Consider the following 22,936-nt stretch of genomic DNA (forward strand, 5'->3'; position numbering starts at 1 on the left):
GGCTCTCTACTCTCTTCCACTGGTCTATGTGTCTGTTTTTATGCCACCGTGCTGTCTTGGTGATCACAGCTTTGTAGTAAAGCTTGAAATCAGGTAATGTGATGCCCCCAGTTTTGTTTTTCTTTTTCAACATTTCCTTAGCAATTCGTGGTCTCTTCTGATTCCATACAAATTTTAGGATTATTTGCTCCAGATCTTTGAAAAATACCGGTGGAATTTTGATTGGAATGGCATTAAAAGTATAGATTGCTCTAGGCAGTATAGACATTTTAACAATGTTTATTCTTCCGATCCAAGAGCATGGAATGGTCTTCCATCTTTTTGTGTCTTCTTCAGTTTCTTTCATGAGTGTTCTATAGTTCCTTGAGTACAGATCCTTTACCTCTTTGGTAAGATTTATTCCCAGGTATCTTACGGTTCTTGGTGCTATAGTAAATAGAATCGATTCTCTAATTTCCCTTTCTGTATTTTCATTGTTAGTGTATAAGAAAGTAACTGATTTCTGTACATTGATTTTGTATCCTGCCACATTACTGAATTGCTGTATGAGTTCTAGTAGTTTGGGGGTGGAGTCTTTCGGGTTTTCCATATAAAGTATCATGTCATTTGCGAAGAGAGAGAGTTTGACTTCTTCATTGCCAATTTGAATACCTTTTATTTCTCTTTGTTGTCTGATTGCTGTTGCTAGGACTTCTAATACTATGTTGAACAAGAGTGGTGAGAGTGGGCATCCTTGTCGTGTTCCTGATCTCAGCGGGAAGGCTGTGAGCTTTTTCCCATTGAGGATGATATTTGTTGTGGGTTTTTCATAGACAGATTTTATGAAGTTCAGGAATGTTCCCTCTATCCCTATACTTTGAAGCTTTTTAATCAGGAACAGATGCTGGATTTTGTCAAATGCTTTTTCTGCATCAATTGAGAGGACCATGTGGTTCTCTCTTCTCTTATTGATTTGTTCTGTCACATTGATTGATTTGTGAATGTTGAACCATCCTTGTAACCCAGGGATGAATCTCACCTGGTCATGGTGGATAATCTTTTTAATATGCTGTTGGATCCTATTTGCTCGGATCTTGTTGAGAATCTTAGCATCCATATTCATCCGTGATACTGGTCTGAAATTCTCCTTTTTGGTGGGGTCTTTGCCTGGTTTGGGGATCAGGGTAATGCTGGCTTCATAAAAAGAGTCTGGAAGTTTTTCTTATGCTTCAATTTTTTGAAACAGCTTCAGGAGAATAGGTGTTATTTCTTTGAGAGTTTGGTAGAATTCCCCAGGGAATCCGTCAGGTCCTGGGCTCTTGTTTTTTGGGAGGTTTTTGATCACTGCTTCAATCTTGTTACTAGATATTGGTCTATTCAGGTTGTCAGTTTCTTCCTGGTTCGATTTTGGGAGTTTATAGTTTTCCAGGAATGCATCCATTTCATCTAGGTTCCTTAACTTATTGGCATATAACTGTTGATAATAACTTCTGATGATTGTTTCTATTTCCTTGGTGTTAGTTGTGATCTCTCCCTTTTCATTCATAATTTTATTAATTTGAGCTTTCTCTCTTTTCTTTTGGATTAGTGTGGCCAATGGTTATCTATCTTATTAATTCTTTCAAAAAACCAGCTTCTGGTTTCATTGATATGTTCTACTGTATCTCTAGTTTCTATCTCATTGATCTCTGCTCTAATCTTGATTATTTCCCTTCTTGTGTGTGGAGTTGGCTTAATTTGTTGTTGATTCTCCAGTTCTTTAAGGTGTAGAGACAACTGGTGTATTCTGGATTTTTCAATTTTTTTGAGGGAGGCTTGGATGGCTATGTATTTCTCCCTTAGGACTGCCTTTGCTGTATCCCATAGGTTTGGGGCCGAAGTGTCTTCATTCTCATTGGTTTCCATGAATTGTTTTAAGTTCTTCTTTGATTATCTGGTTGATCGAAGCATTCTTAAGCATGGTGGTCTTTAGCTTCCAGGTGTTTGAGTTCCTTCCAAACTTCTCCTTGTGTTTGAGCTCCACAGTTTCAAAGCATTGTGATCTGAGAATATGCAGGGAATAATCTCAGTCTTTTGGTATCGGTTGAGCCCTGATTTGTGACCCAGTATGTGGTCTATTCTGGAGAAGGTTCCATGTGTACTTGAGAAGAATGAGTATTCTGTTGTTTTAGGGTGGAATGTTCTGTATCTATCTATGAGGTCCATCTGGTCCAATGTGTCATTCGATGCTCTTGTTTCTTTATTGATTTTCTGCTTGGATTTTCTTTTCTTTTCTTTTTTAAAGATTTTTTTTTTTTTTTTTAAGATTCTATTTATTTACCTGACAGACAGAGATCACAGGCAGGCAGAGAGGCAGGCAGAGAGGAAAGGAAGCAGGCCCCCTGCCAAGCAGAGAGCCCAATGTGGGGCTTGATCCCAGGACCCTGGGACCATGACCCAAGCCGAAGGCAGAGGCCCCAACCCACCAAGCCACCCAGGCGCCCCAGATTTTCTTTTTTTTTAAAGGTAATTTCTACACCCAGTGTGGGGCTCGAATTCACAATCCTGAGATCAAGAGTCACATGGTCTTCTGACTGTGCCAGCCAGGTGTCCCTGTATATTCCTTTTCTAATAATTGTAAATTGGTTTAAAGTAACCAAATTACAGACATGGAAAGTGGCATTTTTAATAACTTTAAAATGTGAATCTTAAAAGTTTAAAAAATATACATGTTGAATGAATCTTACAGTTTCATGCCTTTTTGCTTAAGCTTACATATTTCTTTTAAAACATCTTTCATTTATTTCTAATATCTTTTTTCTGATTTGTCTTTGTAGGCAATGCCAAGGTCATGTTCTACAATCACGTTAAGTAATACAGAGGTGAATGATATGAAGGCTAGTACACAGAGAAATGAAATCCCAATAGAGGAACTTGGTAAGGTTCCTGAACATAAAAGTATTGTGAAAGAAACACAAAGTAAAGAAGGCAAGGTGATGAGCTCTTCTGAGAGTCACGTGAGTGCCCAGGACAAGTCCTACCAAGAGGAGTCTCAAGGATCTCCTTCTGAGTCCAGCTCTGAACTCTCCAATCCTGAAACTTTGCATGCAAAGGCAACTGACTCAGTTGCACAAGGTTCTGAAGAAAACAAGATCAAGAGGACATCCTGCATGTATGGGGCAAACTGCTACAGGTAAAATGAAATTACAGGTAGCCTGGAATTCCATTATTTCCATAGGAGGTGGCTATGTAGTATATGTGTATTAAAAGCCTAGTAAAGCACACTGAGCTAAGGGTAAGGAGCTTTATCATGTTTCTGCTTGTGTACACTTTCTCAGGATTCAGTGCTGTAAATCTTGCTAGAAGCTTTCAAGATACAGTGGGGGAATTGTTTCATATGTAGACATGCTGATTAATGCAAGGACATGAACTAGGGAATCCAGACTTGAGAACTGAACCACCCATACCTAAATGCCTGCTTATTTAATGTCTTATTTAGATATTAGAAAGATGGCCTCATAAATAGTTGTAGTATATAATATAACTCTCAAAAGAATTGTAAGTTGTGTTTAAGGTGTCTTACTATACTTGTGCTTTCCCTTTATATTTTTCTAATTGTGCTTTTGAATCATCATGATGCTTTTATTTTGCTACCATGAGGGTTCTGTGCCGACCAGATGTCATGCGCTTTATTTTTAACAATGTAGCACATTGGTTCAATGTCTGGAATAATTAGATGTGCATTAGTTGGTTTCCTGCTATATCCTATTAATTATTTTTTGTAGTATATCTGGAACTCTTGTGTATCCTATTAATGGTTTTTTCTGACAGTATATTTGCCACCCTCATAGGAAGAATCCTGTTCACTTTCAACACTTCAGTCACCCTGGTGATAGTGATTATGGAGGTGTCCAAGTCATGTGTCAAGATGAGGCTGATGACCGGCCTGAATGTCCCTATGGAGCATCTTGTTACAGGTATCTACACCTAAAATGTTAGGTTGTACTCCTTTTCTCCTTAGTCTCTGTGGTATATTCAGAAGAAATGGCAGGCAACTTCTCACTTCAAGCCTTTACACTTCCATAAATAGTAGGTTTTCATTTTGTTAATAGGTAGGACTATAGTATTTCTTTTAGATAATTATAAATTGTTCAAGTTATTAGCCTTGTAAATGCCTGAAATTGTTCCTCATTTCTAACTTTCTAAAATGCAAATCAGATCATTGAAAAACTGTCAATGTTACCCCGTCATACACTCTATCCAGGCTCCTTAGTGTGACATAAATCAATTCAGGATGTTATCTCTGCTTTTGTCAACTTCTGCCACTCTGCCATTCTTCCCAACACATGAAATTTGATCCTAAAAGAAGAGTACCTTCTTCTCTTTCCTTTCATAGCATATCTGTATCATGCACTGAAGAATTTATCTGGAATCATTTTCTTAGGTTTAGGAAGTTCTTTTAGTTTTTCTTTAGTGAAAATCTTATGGGAAAAGGATTCTTTCAGCTTTTGTGTATCTGAATATGTCCTAATTGATCAATTGATTGATGGCTCTTTTCACTGGGTGTAGAATTTTAGCTTGGCACCTTTGGTTTTTTGTCCGTCACTTTAAAGATGTTACATTGACTCATGCATCTGTAGTTTCTGTTAAAAGTTACTTGTTTGTCTTATTGTTGCCTTGAAATTAACCTGCCTTTCCTCTGGCCATTTTTAAGATTTTTATCATGACCTTTTTTTTTTTTTTTTTTTTTTTTTTTAAAGTAAACTCTACCCTTAACGTGGGGCTCAAACTCATGACCCAAGATTAAGAGTCTCATGTTTTACCAAGTGAACCAGCCAGATGCCCCTCATTGCTTTTACTTTCAACTGTTTAACTAACATGAGTTTAGGTATGATTTTTTTTTTTTGATGTTATTTATTTATTTGACAGAGAGAGATCACAAGTAGATGGAGAGGCAGGCAGAGAGAGAGAGGGAAGCAGGCTTCCTGCAGAGCAGAGAGCCCGATGTGGGACTCGATCCCAGGACCCCGAGATCACGACCTGAGCCGAAGGCAGCGGCTTAACCCACTGAGCCACCCAGGCGCCCCTGATTTTTTTTTTTTTTTAACATATATCTTGTTTAGGGTTCACTGAGCTTTTTTGCATGTTGTTTGTCTTTGTTAGTTTGAAGACATTGCTTAGCTATTATCTCATCTCTCAGATATTGTTCTGCCTCATTCTATGTCTTCCCTCATTCTTCTACTCCAGTTAACCATGTTAAGTCTTTTGACTGTGTCCCATTTGTCTCTTATACATTGTTTCATTCTTTCCATTACTTTTCTTTTTTTTTAACCTCTGTGCCTCAGATTGGATATTTGATGTTGCTTGTCTTAGAGTTTAGTAATTCTCTCTTCTCAGGTGTCTAGGCTGCTGATAAACCTATCCACAGAGTTCATAATTTCCGAAATTGCATTTTATGCCTGTTATTTTCCATCAGTGAACATCCCCCCTACTCTGTTTGGCAGATAGGGCTAGTCATCTCTGTCCAGTCAGAGATTTGGATTATAAGTAATACCTACATTGTTATTTTAATAAAACTCAATATGCCTTTGGTTTGTCTATATTCCTTTGGCATGGCTTGTCTAGACTTTTAACAGAAAAGCAGGTCTCTGTCTTCTTAGCTCTGAAACTTCCCTTCGGGTATTCTGAGTTTAGCCAATTAGGCTACCACCCATGCATCCTAAAATCTGGCACATTTCTTGAGAGGAGACTAGTTATGTGTTTGTTGCAGATCCTTTCTCCCTAGTGGGGCTTCATCTCTGAAATAACAGCATGAATTAGAGATTTCATTCTACCAATTTGAAGTTCCAGACACAGATGTTAAACCTCTTATACTTCCCAGGAACTCAGCAGGTATTTCTTAGGAAGAATCAGCCTCGTGTTTGGGGTTCTTTTAGTTTTCAAATTGTCCTGACAACCCCATGAGCCCATGAAAAGCTCTACAAATTTCTCTTTCTTCAACTAGAGTTCCTCCAGGTGACTCAAATCTTATTCTTCAGTCCACACCAAGAACTGGCAAAGACCTCTAGGGAAGAAAATACCAGTGATTGTCAGCTAACCTAGGAAGGGCTTTTTCTCTGTGGAATTTTAGATAACCCCAAATTCTCATTGCTTCCACAGTTCTGTCATAAAAATAATTTTGACAGTTTATCAGGTTTTTTTCCCTGGTTGTTAAGATATTAACCTGCCATGATGTCCTCCTGTGCCCTTCCTAGAAGCAAAATCCAAATGTGCCTATTCTTGAGAAGAATGGATGTAAAATATAAAACCTTCCTAAGAATCATCAAATGTGAAATACTGTCAAAATAATGTCAAAAATTGCTGCCTCCATGTCATCAGTCTCTTTATGAGAGGTCAGAACTGTGAGTAGGCAAGAGAAATTACTCCAAATCCAGTGACCTGCATATGCTAATAGAAACTTTTAGATCTAGATCTAAATATATTTATATATACATAGAGTGTATTTTTTTTTTTCATCTCTTTAGCTGCTTGGTGTGTTGGTTCAACTTGGAGATAAAATCTGAAGGGTTTTTTTTTCCCTTGTTAATTTTAATTACAGTTCAGAGAGACTCTTGGAGAATGATAGATATGATTTCTTACTCTGACTACTAAAGGAATAAAGGAATGAGAATAAGAAAGTTTAATGAGTTGCCAAAGACTCTAAAGCCAGTGAGATGAAAACCAAATCTCTTCCTTGCTCCATTCCAGCATTTCTCTGTGGCAGGGCCTGACTCCACCATTGTTACTTATGACTGGCTGGCTGGTTGGCTTCTTTCCTTTCTTTATTTTTTTAACATTTTATCTTTATATTTTATATATATTTTATATATATTTAGTTTATACTTTTTATTTTTTTATAATTGTAATACCTTCTAAGAGGGATGGCGTAAGGAAGTGTATTAGTTATCAACGTTTGAGAGAGAGAGCACAAGCACAGAGGAGGGGCAGAGGGAGAGGGAGAAGCAGACTCACCACTGAGTAGGGATCCCAATGGGGGGCTTGATTCCAGGACTTGGAGATCATGACCAGAGCCAAAGGCAGATGCTTAACTTACTGAGCCACCCAGGCACCCCGATCATGGCTTTCTAAAGTATTACAGTGTTTGTTTTTTATTCAATTGGCAAAGTAATATTTTGGAGTTTAAAAAAAAAAAAAGCAACTCTAGATAAGTTACTTTGAAGAAATTCTGAATTTTTCAGATCAAGATGCTAGAAGAAACCCTAGTTATGGAAGCATGATATATATTTATATACCCTTTCTTGACACATCATTATTATTATTATTTAGGCAAAAAACATGCTCTAGTAGATATGTCATTGATCATAATATAACATTACTTTAGTTTTAGCAATTTACTCTTTAACAATCTTGATTTGCAAGAATATATCATTTTTTAAAAAAGATTTTATTTATTTGAGAGAGGGGGAGAGAGCAACATGAATGTACACACTATGCAAGCAGTGGGAGGGGCAGAAGCAGACCCCTCTGAGCTGGGAGCCCACATTGGGCTCCATCCCAGGATGCAGAATAGGTTGGAAGGTGGGAAACTTTTAGAGGATAAAGAATAAAGAACAAGGAAGAGAAAAATAGAAAATACCTGATTAGCTGGGGCCACAGATTCAACCTTATTTGAGGTGAGAAAAAACAAGGAAATAAGTATACAACCCAGAGTTGGTATGGCATTTGGGGATCGGCAGACTGGATATATTATGATTTTGGTCAAAGAGAGCATTTCTAGGGACATGAAAGTTATCTAAGTGTTGGTTTGCTAACATGGCACCCCAGGCAGGAGCAACTTAATCTTGGGACTTGATTTTTTATTGCTACAGTGCTAGCATATAAGCCTACTGTATCAGAATGATAAAATGTTCTAATCTGGTTTGTTTAAAAACAAGGTTTTATGTAAATGCATGGTAGATTTTTCCTATAGCCACAGAAGAAAAATACTAAAGTCTCAGAAATCATAAAATAACCCACAAAAATAAGCCAGAAATTACTATATTTACAAAAGTAAAAAAATATATGTATTCTGAAAGTAGAGCTGTGATAAGCTTGTTTTCCATGATGGTTGTTGACACATTTGGAAGGGAGAGGAAGTTTATTGCTGAAACATTTTTGTTTGCTTTTTATCTTTGAAAATTTGCCTTCACAAAACAGGGTAAGTATTATTATTCTCAAGTAAAAACAGTCTCTCAAGTGAAACACTGAGTTGGTTTTTTGTTTTTTGTTTTCTGGTTTTACCTTCTAATCCCTTGAATGTGTGCAACTCAGTTTCTCTTTTTGAAATATATAGGTGATCACATCTGTGTACAATACACTAAATAATCTTAGTTTTATACTATGTCAGCTACCTACATTTTTGTGATAGTGTATTTCTAAGCATTGCTGTCTATGGTCAAAGTTTTTATCATGATAGAGCAAATATGAAAACACCAAGGTACACATATATGGATATATTTCATTTTCAGCCATTCATTCCCATGAGTAAAACAGAAAAACAGATATGAATCACATATTAAATGCATACTATAGTAAAAATAAAGATTCCTAAAGCCCATATAAGAGGTTGATGTTTTATTTTTTTTATTTTTAATTTTATTTTTTTATAAACATATAATATATTTTTATCCCCAGGGGTACAGGTCTGTGAATCGCCAGGTTTACACACTTCACAGCACTCACCATAGCACATACCCTCCCCAATGTCCATAACCCCACCCCCCCCTCCCAACCCCCCTCCCCGCATCAACCCTCAGTTTGTTTTGTGAGATTAAGAGTCACTTATGGTTTGTCTCCCTCCCAACCCCATCTTGTTTCATTTACTCTTCTACCCCCTTAACCCCCCATGTTGCATCTCCTCTCCCTCATATCAGGGAGATCATATGATAGTTGTCTTTCTCCGATTGACTTATTTCGCTAAGCATGATACCCTCTAGTTCCATCCACGTCATCACAAATGGCAAGATTTCATTTCTTTTGATGGCTGCATAGTATTCCATTGTGTATATATACCACATCTTCTTTATCCATTCGTCTGTTGATGGACATCTAGGTTCTTTCCATAGTTTGGCTATTGTAGACATTGCTGCTATAAACATTCGGGTGCGCGTGCCCCTTCGGATCACTACGTTTGTATCTTTAGGGTAAATACCCAGCAGTGCAATTGCTGGGTCATAGGGTAGTTCTATTTTCAACATTTTGAGGAACCTCCATGCTGTTTTCCAGAGTGGTTGCACCAGCTTGCATTCCCACCAACAGCGTAGGAGGGTTTCCCTTTCTCTGCATCCTCGCCAGCATCTGTCATTTCCTGACTTGTTAATTTTAGCCATTCTGACTGGTGTGAGGTGGTATCTCATTGTGGTCTTGATTTGTATTTCCCTGATGCTGAGTGATATGGAGCACTTTTTCATGTGTCTGTTGGCCATCTTTGCAGAATGTCTGTTGATGTCCTCTGCCCATTTCTTGATTGGATTATTTGTTCTTTGGGTGTTGAGTTTGCTAAGTTCTTTATAGATTTTGGACACTAGCCCTTTATCTGATATGTCATTTGCAAATATCTTCTCCCATTCTGTCAGTTGTCTTTTGGTTTTGTTAACTGTTTCCTTTGCTGTGCAAAAGCTTTTGATCTTGATAAAATCCCAATAGTTCATTTTTGCCCTTGCTTCCCTTGCCTTTGGTGATGTTCCTAGGAAGATGTTGCTGCAGCTGAGGTCGAAGAGGTTGCTGCCTGTGTTCTCCTCAAGGATTTTGATGGATTCCTTTCTCACATTGAGATCCTTCATCCATTTTGAGTCTATTTTCGTGTGTGGTGTAAGGAAATGATCCAATTTCATTTTTCTGCATGTGGCTGTCCAATTTTCCCAACACCATTTGTTGAAGAGGCTGTCTTTTTTCCATTGGATATTCTTTCCTGCTTTGTCGAAGATTAGTTGACCATAGAGTTGAGGGTCTATTTCTGGGCTCTCTATTCTGTTCCATTGATCTATGTGTCTGTTTTTGTGCCAGTACCATGCTGTCTTGATGATGACAGCTTTGTAATAGAGCTTGAAGTCCGGAATTGTGATGCCACCAACTTTGGCTTTCTTTTTCAATATTGCTTTGGCTATTCGAGGTCTTTTCTGGTTCCATATAAATTTTAGGATTATTTGTTCCATTTCTTTGAAAAAAATGGATGGTACTTTGATAGGAATTGCATTAAATGTGTAGATTGCTTTAGGTAGCATAGACATTTTCACAATATTTATTCTTCCAATCCAGGAGCATGGAACATTTTTCCATTCTTTGTGTCTTCCTCAATTTCTTTCATGAGTACTTTATAGTTTTCTGTGTATAGATTCTTAGTCTCTTTGGTTAGGTTTATTCCTAGGTATCTTATAGTTTTGGGTGCAATTGTAAATGGGATTGACCCCTTAATTTCTCTTTCTTCTGTCTTGTTGTTGGTGTAGAGAAATGCAACTGATTTCCGTGCATTGATTTTATATCCTGACACTTTACTGAATTCCTGTACAAGTTCTAGCAGTTTTGGAGTGGAGTCTTTTGGGTTTTCCACATATAGTATCATATCATCTGCAAGGAGTGATAGTTTGACTTCTTCTTTGCCGATTTGGATGCCTTTAATTTCCTTTTGTTGTCTGATTGCTGAGGCTAGGACTTCTAGTACTATGTTGAATAGCAGTGGTGATAACGGACATCCCTGCTGTGTTCCTGACCTTAGTGGAAAAGCTTTCAGTTTTTCTCCATTGAGAATGATATTTGCGGTGGGTTTTTCATAGATGGCTTTGGTAATATTGAGGTATGTGCCCTCTATCCCTACACTTTGAAGAGTTTTGATCAGGAAGGGATGCTGTACTTTGTCAAATGCTTTTTCAGCATCTATGGAGAGTATCATATGGTTCTTGTTCTTTCTTTTATTAATGTGTTGTATCACATTGATTGATTTGTGGATGTTGAACCAACCTTGCAGCCCTGCAATAAATCCCACTTGGTCGTGGTGAATAATCCTTTTAATGTACTGTTGAATCCTATTGGCTAGTATTTTGGCGAGAATTTTTGCATCTGTGTTCATCAAGGATATTGGTCTGTAGTTCTCTTTTTTGATGGGATCCTTGTCTGGTTTTGGGATCAAGGTGATGCTGGCCTCATAAAATGAGTTTGGAAGTTTTCCTTCCATTTCTATTTTTTGGAACAGTTTCAGGAGAATAGGAATTAGTTCTTCTTTAAATGTTTGGTAGAATTCCCCCGGGAAGCCTTCTGGCCCTGGGCTTTTGTTTGTTTGGAGATTTTTGATGACTGTTTCAATCTCCTTACTGGTTATGGGTCTGTTCAGGCTTTCTATTTCTTCCTGGTTCAGTTGTGGTAGTTTATATGTCTCTAGGAATGCATCCATTTCTTCCAGATTGTCAAATTTGTTGGCGTAGAGTTGCTCATAGTATGTTCTTATAATTGTCTGTATTTCTTTGGTGTTCGTTGTGATCTCTCCTCTTTCATTCATGATTTTATTTATTTGGGTCCTTTCTCTTTTCTTTTTGATAAGTCTGGCCAGGGGTTTATCAATCTTATTAATTCTTTCAAAGAACCAGCTCCTAGTTTCGTTGATTTGTTCTATTGTTTTTTTGGTTTCTATTTCACTGATTTCTGCTCTGATCTTTATGATTTCTCTTCTCCTGCTGAGTTTAGGGTTTCTTTCTTGTTCTTTCTCCAGCTCCTTTAGGTGTAGGGTTAGGTTGTGTACCTGAGACCTTTCTTGTTTCTTGAGAAAGGCTTGTACCGCTATATATTTTCCTCTCAGGACTGCCTTTGTTGTGTCCCACAGATTCTGAACCGTTGTGTTTTCATTATCATTTGTTTCCATGAATTTTTTCAATTCTTCTTTAATTTCCTGGTTGACCCATTCATTCTTTAGAAGGATGCTGTTTAGTCTCCAAGTATTTGGGTTCTTTCCAAATTTCCTCTTGTGATTGAGTTCTAGCTTCAGAGCATTGTGGTCTGAAAATATGCAGAGAATGATCCCAATCTTTTGATACCGGTTGAGACCTGATTAGGACCCAGGATGTGATCTATTCTGGAGAATGTTCCATGTGCACTAGAGAAGAATGTGTATTCTGTTGCTTTGGGATGAAATGTTCTGAATATATCTGTGATGTCCATCTGGTCCAGTGTGTCATTTAAGGCCTTTATTTCCTTGTTGATCTTTTGCTTGGATGATCTGTCCATTTCAGTGAGGGGAGTGTTAAAGTCCCCTACGATTATTGTATTAGTGTCGATGTGTTTCTTTGATTTTGTTATTAATTGGTTTATATAGTTGGCTGCTCCCACGTTAGGGGCATAGATATTTAAAACTGTTAGATCTTCTTGTTGGACAGTTCCTTTGAGTATGATATAGTGTCCTTCCTCATCTCTTATTATAGTCTTTGGCTTAAAATCTAATTGATCTGATATAAGGATTGCCACTCCTGCTTTCTTCTGATGTCCATTAGCATGGTAAATTCTTTTCCACCCCCTCACTTTAAACCTGGAGGTGTCTTCGGGTTTAAGATGAGTTTCTTGTAGGCATCATATAGATGGGTTTTGTTTCTTTATCCATTCTGATACCCTGTGTCTTTTGATTGGGGCATTTAGCCCATTAACATTCAGGGTAAGTATTGAGAGATATGAATTTAGTGCCATTGTATTGCCTGTAAGGTGACTGTTATTGTATATTGTCTCTGTTTCTTTCTGATCGACTACTTTTAGGGTCTCTCTTTGCTTAGAGGACCCCTTTCAATATTTCCTGTAGAGCTGGTTTGGTATTTGCAAATTCTTTCAGTTTTTGTTTGTCCTGGAAGCTTTTAATCTCTCCTTCTATTTTCAATGATAGCCTAGCTGGATTTAGTATTCTTGGCTGTATGTTTTTCTCATTTAGTACTCTGAATATATCATGCCAGCTCTTAATGGCCTGCCAGGTCTCTGTGGATAAGTCTGCTGCCAATCTAATATTTTTACCATTGTACGTTACAGACTTCTTTTCCCGGGTGCTTTCAGGATCTTTTCTTTGTCACTAAGACTTGTAAATTTTACTATTAGGTGACGGGGTGTGGACCTATTCTTATTGATTTTGAGGGGGGTTCTCTGAACCTCCTGGATTTTGATGCTTGTTCCCTTTGCCATATTGGGGAAATTCTCTCCAATAATTCTCTCCAATATACCTTCTGCTCCCCTCTCTATTTCCTCTTCTTCTGGAATCCCAATTATTCTAATGTTGTTTCATCTTATGGTGTCACTTATCTCTCGAATTCTCCCCTCGTGGTCCAGTAGCTGTTTGTCCCTCTTTTGCTCAGCTTCTTTATTCACTGTCATTTGGTCTTCTATATCGCTAATTCTTTCTTCTGCCTCATTTATCCTAGCAGTGAGAGCCTCCATTTTTTATTGCACCTCATTAATAGCTTTTTTGATTTCAACTTGGTTAGATTTTAGTTCTTTTATTTCTCCAGAAAGGGCTTTTATATCTCCCGAGAGGGTTGCTTTAATATCTTCCATGCCTTTTTCGAGCCTGGCTAGAACCTTGAGAATCGTCATTCTGAACTCTATATCTGACATATTACCAATGTCTGTATTGATTAGGTCCCTAGCCTTCGGTACTGCTTCTTGTTCTTTTTTTTGTGGTGAATTTTTCCGCCTTGTCATTTTGTCCAGATAAGAGTATATGAAGGAGCAAGTAAAATACTAAAAGGGTGGCAACAACCCCAGGAAAATATGCTTTAGCCAAATCAGAAGAGATCCCAAATTGTGAGGGGGGAGAAAGGGGATAAAAAGAGGTTCAGAAAGAAAAAAAAAAAAAAGAAACAATTAAAAAAAGAAAACCGATAAAGAAAAAATATAAAAAGGAAAAAATATATATATATATTAGATAAACTATTTAAAAAACGTTAAAAAAGAAAACGGTAAAAGTTAAAAAAATTTAGCAGAAGAAGAGAAAAAAAATTGAAAAAGAAAAAAAATTAAATTAACTGCAAGGCTAAAGAATCATGGGGAGAAAGCCATGAGTTCCGTGCTTTGCTTTCTCCTCCTCTGGAATTCCGCTGCTCTCCTTGGTATTGAAACTGCACTCCTTGGTAGGTGAACTTGGTCCTGGCTGGGTTTCTTGTTGATCTTCTGGGGGAGGGGCCTGTTGTAGTGATTTTCAAGTGTCTTTGCCCCAGGCGGAGTTGCACCGCCCTTACTCAGGCCAGGCTGAGTAATCCGCTCGGGTTTGCTGGGTTTGCTTTCGGGAGCTTTTGTTCCCTGAGCGCTTTCCGTAGAGTTCCAGAGGGCGGGAATGAAGATGGCGGCCTCCCGGTCTCCGGCCTGGAGGAGCCGAGAGCCCGGGGCCCCACTCCTCAGTGCGCCCTCAGAGAACAGCGTCCAATTACTCCCGTCACCCTGGCCTCTGGCCGCGCTCCGAGCTGACCGAGCCTGTGACCGGTTCAAGGTAACCCCAAACTGAGAGCTCACTCCTCGGCTCTGTCTCTATAGCCGGCTTCCCCGTTCTAATACCTGTAAGCTCTGCGACACTCAGACACCCCCGATCCTTCTGTGACCCTGCGGGACCTGAGGCCACGCCGACCTTGCGTGGGCTTCACCCCGGTTAAGCCTCTGGAGCGATGTCCCTCAGCGGAACAGACTTTCAAAAGTCCCGATTTTGTGCTCCGTTGCTGCGCCGCTTGCCGGGAGCTGGCCCCTCCCCCCGCGGTCTATCTTCCCATCACTTTGGATTCACTTCTCCGCCAGTCCTACCTTTCAGAAAGTGGTTGATTTTCTGTTTCTAGAGTTGTTGTTCTTCTCTTCGATCTCCCGTTGGATATGTAGGTGTTTGCAATCTTTAGATAAGCTATTTAGCTGATCTCCCGCTACCTGAAGTAGTCTCAGCCTGCTACTTCTCCGCCATCTTGACTCCTCTAAGAGGTTGATGTTTTAAAAAGATATTTAATTATTAAATTTTATTCTTTTCTAGACTATAAGTATTACTAAAATTTTCTGACATTATACTTCTTTAAACCTCACAAAATTAAATCAACCTGAAAAAATGGTAATATGAAAGAACTAGTTAATGTTGTCATTTTAAGTACTTTGCCCATTAGTAAATCTGATTTATTCTTTTTGTGCTGTACTCTATAGTCTGTCAGAAGAGGTGCTCAGTTTAATGCATTTGATTAGCTTAATACTTGTCAGAAATAGAATATTAGATACTTAATGTCTAATATAACCCAGTGATTGCTGTGCTTGCCTCTGACTCATTCACTTCCTCTGGTGTGTAATAGGATTTTATGCAGTGTATTACTCCTGTTCTTGTTTGTTAAATTAGGCACTAACTTTAGAATATATATATATATATATATATGCTAAAATGAATGGAATCCATCTGCAACCAGTTCAGTGTAAAAATGTGAAGTCAAACTCATAACATTGCCTCAGATTTAAACACTTAAGGCAGGTATGTATTATGCAAATGAAAATGTTGGTGCCTTGATGTTTTTTGGAAGCCAATGACCTACTTTTTATTTTTTTATAATTGTAATACCTTCTAAGAGGGATGGCATAAGGCAGTGTATTAGTTATCAGCTGTAAGTGCTCTCACTGTCATGAATCTGCAACGTGATCTCTATAGTTGAAGGAACACAGTGTTTTACGACAAGCATAACTGGTTTTTTAAAAGTGTATTTGATAGTAAGAAAATTCATTTTCTTTTGTTATTTGTTGATCCAAGTTTATAGCTATGATCTAAATTTTTTTGCTATTTCCTTATTTATTCGTATTTTTTATTTAGAGAGAGAGGGAGAGTGCACATGCATGTGCTCATGAGCAGGGTGGGGGAGAAGGAGAAGGAGAGAGAATCTCAAGGAGGCTCCACATCCAGGTTGGAGCCCGACATGGGGCTCAGTCTCAGGACCGTGAGATCATAACCTGAGCCAAAACCGAGAGTCAGTTGCTCAGTCGATTGAGCCATCCAGGCGCCTCTCCTCTTTTATTTTTGAAAAGTATTCCAAAGTATTGCAATATTATCTTAATTGATCATATGTGCAGATGTACACTTCAGAGGATACTGATTTTGGGGAGCTGCTTCATAAAAATTAGGAATGTGTGTTTAACATAAATCCGTATTATTTTATTTGAGGCAAAATAAGTAGTTTTTTTTTTTTTAAAGATTTTATTTATTTATTTGACAGAGATCACAAGTAGGCAGAGAGGCAGGCAGAGAGAGGGGGAAGCAGGCTCCCTGCTGAGCAGAGAGCCCCATGCGGGGCTTGATCCCAGGACCCTGAGATCCCAGGACTTGATCCCTGGGATCCCAGGCTTGATCCCAGGACCCAAAGGCAGCAGCTTAACAAACTGAGCCACCCAGGTGCCCCAATAAGTAGGTTTTAATAGGGAAACTAGTTGTCTGGTAGTTGAGATTCCCAGAATCAATCATGTGAGGCCATCAGTCTTTTTTTTTTAAGATTTATTTATTTATTTATTCATTCATTCATTCATTCATTTATTTATCAGAGAGAGAGAGCAATAGAGAGAGCAGAAGCAGGGGAAGTGGCAGGCAGAGGGTGAAGCAGGCTCCCCGCTGAGCAAGGAGCCTGATGTGGGGCTCAGTCCCAGGATGTGGGGTCATGACGAGAGCCTAAGGCAGCCGCTTAACCGACTGAGCCACCCAAGTGTCCTAGTCATTTTATTTATGGTTACAAATAATCAAAGTTGTTAGAATCTTAATCCGTTTTTATAGGATCTGCATATAGAGGAAGTAACCTATCATTGCCTGCCATGCTTGCAGTTCTTTAATCACATGTAAGAATATCATCTTTGAAGAAAGTATCTTAGACTACACACACAGGCTCAGCTATGCAGTTTTACATAAGACTTGGTTATAATTTTTTTTAAACTACATTTAGAAATAGTAGTGACAACATCAACTATGTCTATGTAGCCTTGAAAAAATGTACTGGAATGTGTTTTGTGGTTTTGTTTTTCTTCTTTATTTGAATATACATCTATTTTCATAATGAGAAATTTTATTTTTTTGTTATGTTTAGTGTTAATTGCATGTATATAAGAATTTTCAGAGTTCTTTTGGCATGGATAGTAAATGTAATGATGTTCATTTAACAGATTGGCTACTTTCCATTATCTTATGCTGGTTTACTCTTTTACTATTTAATAAAGACTATATTAACTAACTCTTCTTTTTCCTCTAAATTTTGAGACTTAGATATTTGATAACATAGGATTCATGCTTTTTGCTTTAGATTTTAAAATAGATATTGACTTTCAAAAATGCAAGATAAATTATTTTGGAATGAAAACAAAAATATAGTATGATCACTTACTGAGCAAATACTGAGCATCCAGCAAGCCAGTAGTCACTATTTATAGGAGCTGATGTAAAATAGTACTTCAGGCTCATTTTAAATTGTGGGTTTAAGTTTTGGTATTAAGTTACAAAATCTTTGGAAGTAAACAAAAATAAAAAGTATGAGTCCGTTCTTGTTACCATTGCCTAGTTAATCTTAAGGTAGGGCTTTATGGTGGAGAGACATTGTCAGTAGACCTGGGTTCTAGATAGTTGTACCAACTCTATAGCATGACTTTGCTTGTCATTTGATTTTCCTGGGCTTCAATTCCTCATGAAAATATGGGAAACGCAGAGGTTGGATCATTTGTGTTCCAGGGTCCTATACTCGGTAATGGCAATGCCCAGAGCAGAGAGCGATTTATTCATTTCCATAAAGCCAGACCGGTCATATTCCTAGCCCATTCTTCCTTAGCCTTCTCTCCTACCTCCTCTTCTTTTTCCCCACCTGTAATTATCACCAAGCCACAGGGCTCAGTTCCCTGAATGAGGTCCTTCTCTATTTGTTCTTACTCCTGAGGGAATCTGATTCAATTAAATGGTTCCAGACTCATACACTTGGTTGTAAAATAGGTAGTTCAAACTTAGTACATCTGAAACAGAACTCTGGATTTTTATCATGAAAACAACTCTTTCCCAAGTGCTCTCCACCTGTGTAAATGACTTCACCATTCCCACAGTGTTTAGGCTCCAAACCTAGAAACAGCCTTGATTTTTCTCTTTTCTTCACGTCCCACTTTCAGTCCATCAGCAGTTCTTGCCATTTCGTCCTTGAAAATATATTAGGCACTGAGCACTTCTCTCTTCCCCACCTCTTATCATGTTAGTCATAACCACCACGTCTTACCTCTGAAGTGCTGAAGTAGCTTCTTAACTGTTACCCTAGTTTCTCCTCTTGCCCTCCTGTGGTTCATTTTCCATAAGCAACCAGAATAATTCTCTAAAATTAAATTGTATCATGTTTTCTTAATCAAAATCTCCCAATATTTTCCCACATAACTCTTTACTGTAGCTTACAAGTCCTTCTCTGACTACATACTGTACTGTTTCTCATTCATTCTCTTTGAGCTTTACAAATCTGTGTGTTTTTCCAAATACCCTAGCTTGTTTCCTACCTCAGGGACTTAGTGAATTTACAGACATTTTCCATTTCCTTTTCCTGGAGTGTTCTTCCTTCAGATATGTATTTATTCCAATACCAATATCATTAAAATCAGAATTTTTTTTGGAAAATGTATATTTTAAAATATAACAGCTCCTGAAACCCTGGTATGGTTATGGGTGTATAGTTTTATGTTCAGAAACCAAATATTGCCATTAATAATTAAGAATAATAAAAAAAAACTCAGAAAGGATTTTGAGGTCTGCTAAGTTACAGAAAATGCCATTTGCGATGGATGTAAATCTTTTATGAATGAACTCTGAGTATTTCCATTCATTATTAGGAAAAAGTCCTGGATGGAATTTGGCATTATTTTTGAAAGTTATCTCAAATGCTCATGTGCCCTCACAGAGCTGCACAAAACTGTCAGCCTTAACCCAGAGTTATATGAAAAAGATATTCTGCCTTGTTATGAAATGACTGATTTTTGAAAATGAAATATGCACAGGTGAGTTTTTGAAAATTTTCTATAGGGATGCCTGGGTGGCTCAGTCAATTAAGCATTTGCCTTGGACTGGGTCATGATCCCAAGATCTTGGGATCAAGGCCCACATCAGGCTCCCTGCTCAGCTGGGAGTCTGCTTCTCCCTCTGCCTGCCTCTCCCCCAGCTTGCACGTGTGCTCTCTCTTTTACGTACACACTCTCTCTCTCTGACAAATAGAAAAATCTTAAAAAAAACAAAAACAAAAAAGGAAAATATTCCATGAATATGTGAAGCATGATGAGGAAAATATTCTATCATAATAATATGTATTATTAAAAACAAAATTCAGCTATTTAGTATTAATTGGCAATACTTTTCCCCCCATATTTTGTTATTTAATAGACTTTCGAATTTTTTAATTTTTTTCATTCCATATGCACTTTTTAATTGGCACTTACTTTTACTGGCACACAGAGTTTTCACACATTGTTGGCTGTCTTAAAGTAAAATCAATTTCTGTTTCTATAAAAATAGCTGACACGTGGAATATACTTAAATAGCCTATAAGTGTTTATACCTGTTACTTCATTTAACCCTGGGAACAACCCTGTGTGAGCTAAGCAGTATTATCCCTGCTTTACAGATGAGTAAATGGTGACTTGGTGTATAGGACTTTCCATGAATCACACAACCAGTAAAAGGTATAGTTTGAATTCATAATCAGCCCTTCTGATCCTGAAACCTGAACCCCTTCCATAGCAATGCCAGTGGTCCAAAGTTCAACCAGCCAAATGAGGACAGATCCAGAACACGGTGGCATCTATCTCTTAAGCATTTGTGAAGGACTGTGTGTTCCTGTGTTCCATGCATGATTGATTGACTAGAGCTAAGTGTCTGGTGATGCTGACCAGTCAGTATCTCAGGAACCTGATTGCAGGGGAGTCTGCTTTATATGATTGTTACATTTTCATTGTTTCCTGGGGAAGTAATATGAATTGTTAATGGCAGGAAATTCTAACATGTTTTAGTCTTAGGCTTGCATAAAAAGATTCAGTGAGTACTTGGATTATTAACTTTGTAAGTGTGAATATAAAAGAGTTTCAGCACATTGATGTTCTTTCCAACCTAATGAGAATAGGCATTCTCTGGCAAATTTCTGGTAAAAAAACCACCTTTCAAAGGATAGGGTTCTGAAAACATTAGGATTCGTGGATTAGGATTACTATAAAAATGTTAAGTGTTAACATGAACTCAAAAACACTTATTACCAGTCTCGACATTACTAGAAACTGCTTTTTGTGCTCCAACCAGTGAGAATTTTAAACTTCAGTATGTACTGACAGTATTGACAGTACAATATTGATAATACTCTGTCAAGTTCCTTTCAACACTTATTTTAAGAAACAGTAGTAAAGTTAGCAAAAACAAGTTTCTTGTTTTCTTATTAAATAGGAAAATATAAAATATTTCACCAATTTGGAAACATGTAAAAGTTTAACTAAAAAAAACCTTTTACCTTAAAAGAATCTACATTCTGGTAGGTAAATTTGTTAAAACTACAGATGAATACTGCCTTGTGAAAGGTGCTATAAAAGATATTAAAAGATGCAAGAAAAACTCCGTGGCTTCTAGTGGCTCATTTGATAGATGATAGAGAACACACACACACATACATACACACTTGTGTTGAAAATTTAGATGACACTGTAAGAAGTTACCTAGTGAGGGGCGCCTGGGTGGCTCAGTTGTTAAGCGTCTGCCTTTGGCTCAGGTCATGATCCCAGGGTCCTGGGATTGAGCCCTGCATCAGGTTCTCTGCTCAGTGGGAAGCCTGCTTCTACCTCTCCCAATACCCCTACTTCTGTTCCCTCTTTCACTGTGTCTTTCTCTGTCAAATAAATAAATTAAAATCTTCTAAAAAAAAAAATTATGTAGTGAGCACCCAATGGTAGATATGGGCCATGTATTCTAGAGCTGTGTCCCAGTGATTATCAGAATTCCCTTCCTAAAGGAGGTATGATTTGAACTTGGGCAGTGTATAGTAGGAAGAACGTTCTTGGCAAAAACGCTGTGAGCAAGTACCTACTGATGGCAAAGAATCAAAAATACTCTCCTGAAGTAGAAATGAAAGCTTGGAACTGCAAATAAAGGTTGGGACTGGGATTACAGGACACCTTGAAGAAGGGCATAATTTAAGAATTTAACATTCAGAATACTGATTTTTTTTAACATTTAAATTGCTACATAAACAAGACGTGTCTAAAACGTATTTTTATTTTGAGTATGTGCTTTTGCATGTGATATATTCTCTTTTCTTTTTGGCTCATTTTCCTATTAAAGTCCATGCTGAGAGTTATACTTATCATCAACGAAGAAAATATACTTGGAAATACATCCTAAAGATCTAAAGAGAAAACTTTTGGACTTGTCACAGAAGATATTTTTTCTTCGTTTTTAAGCAAAAACTGTACTGATAATAATCCTTTTGTTTGAAATTGGAAGTTTGGCCTCTAAATGTGGAAAAGTATCAAATCGACTCGTTTCTTCTGGTTTCCTTAACGGTCTTACACTTGTCTTTTTTTTTTTTTAAAGACTTTATTTATTCATTTGACAGATAGCACAAGCAGGGGGAGCAGTAGGTAGAGGGAGAAGCAGACTCCTCTGCAATCAGGGAGCCTGATATGGGGCTTGATCCCAGAACCCTGGGATCATGACCTAAGCCAAAGGCAGACGCTTAACCAACTGGGCCTCCCAGGTGCCGCTACACTTGTCTTGTAATGAAAATAGCAAGTTCTTCTAGGAAAGGATGGAAACTATTATCAGAGCCTCTAAGAAACATTCCCCCCTTCTAAGGCAGATGAAAATCTGTCCATGGAGCTGCAAATCTTTTTCTTTTCTGGGTACAAAATTTCAAAATACACTTTTCTGCTCTTCTGTTTGGGAATATACAAATGTAAAACTTTTTTCCTCATCTTTTTTTCTGAAGTGGTTTGCCTTCTCCTAGGCAGTATGTGAGATGATATTATATTGGCGGGGTTTGTGAGGGCCACTGTGGCTGTGTTTCAGGATAATGGAGAAGCATGAACTATCTTTGGCAACCGGAAGGTTGAATCAGTACCCAGGCCCCCAGCCTGTTTGCCTTTAAAAACAGTAATTCTCACTTTCAGTCTCTGTGGTGGTGACAGCTGTTATCAGCAGTCTTTTAACTGGTATTTGGTGCATAAACTGTACTTGAGTCTCTGTAAACTCTTTGGTTCCATTTCTGTATCTTTTTTTTTTTTTTTAATTTGAGTGTAGTTGACACACATGTTACATGAGTTTCAGGTGTACAACACAGTGCAACAAGTTTATATATTATGCTCTGCTGACCCCAGGGGTAGCTACCATCTGTCACCATACAAGCTATTACAGTATCATTGACTATATTCCTTATGTTGTGCCTTTTATTCCTGTGACTTACTCATTCCATAACTGGAAGCCTCTTTCTCCCACTCTCCTTCACCCATTTTCCCCATCCTCCCACCTCCGCCCTTCTGGCAACCATCAGTTTGTTCTCTGCATTTATAGGTCTGATTCTGTTTTTGTTTGTTTGTTTGTTTATTCACTTGGGGTTTTTTTCGGATTCCACGTATGAGTGAAATCATATGGTATTTGTCTTTCTCAGTCTGACTTATTTCATTTAGCATAATATCCTCTAGGGCTATCCATGTTGTTGCAAATGGCATGATCTCATCCTTTTTTAAAGGGTCTATGATATTACACACACACACACATGCACACACACCACACATCTTCCTTATCAATTTTTCTATCGATAGACCCTTGGGTTCCTTCCATATCTTGGCAATTATAAATAATGCTACAGTAAACATAGGGGTGCATATATTCTTTCAAATTAGTGTTTCTTTCTTTGGGTAAATATCATATGGTATTTCTGTTTTTAATTTTTGAGGAACCTCCATGCTGTTTTCTGCAGTAGCTACACCAATTCACATTTCT

General features: G+C 37.9%; 1 protein-coding gene across 1 annotated transcript in view; it reads left to right on the top strand.

Moving 5' to 3' along the window:
* LOC111148084 (aprataxin and PNKP like factor) overlaps positions 1 to 22,936 on the top strand; it is an 83,825-nt gene that overhangs the window by 49,390 nt on the left and 11,499 nt on the right. Inside the window, exons 7-8 of the mRNA XM_022504479.1 lie at positions 2,796 to 3,151; positions 3,810 to 3,935. Of these exons, the coding sequence (XP_022360187.1) occupies positions 2,796 to 3,151; positions 3,810 to 3,935 (482 nt within the window). The remainder of the gene's footprint in view (positions 1 to 2,795; positions 3,152 to 3,809; positions 3,936 to 22,936) is intronic.

The sequence above is a fragment of the Enhydra lutris genome, unplaced genomic scaffold (assembly GCF_002288905.1).
Source record: "Enhydra lutris kenyoni isolate GAN:26980312 unplaced genomic scaffold, ASM228890v2 scaffoldscaffold18, whole genome shotgun sequence".
NCBI classification, from domain to species: Eukaryota; Metazoa; Chordata; class Mammalia; order Carnivora; family Mustelidae; genus Enhydra; species Enhydra lutris.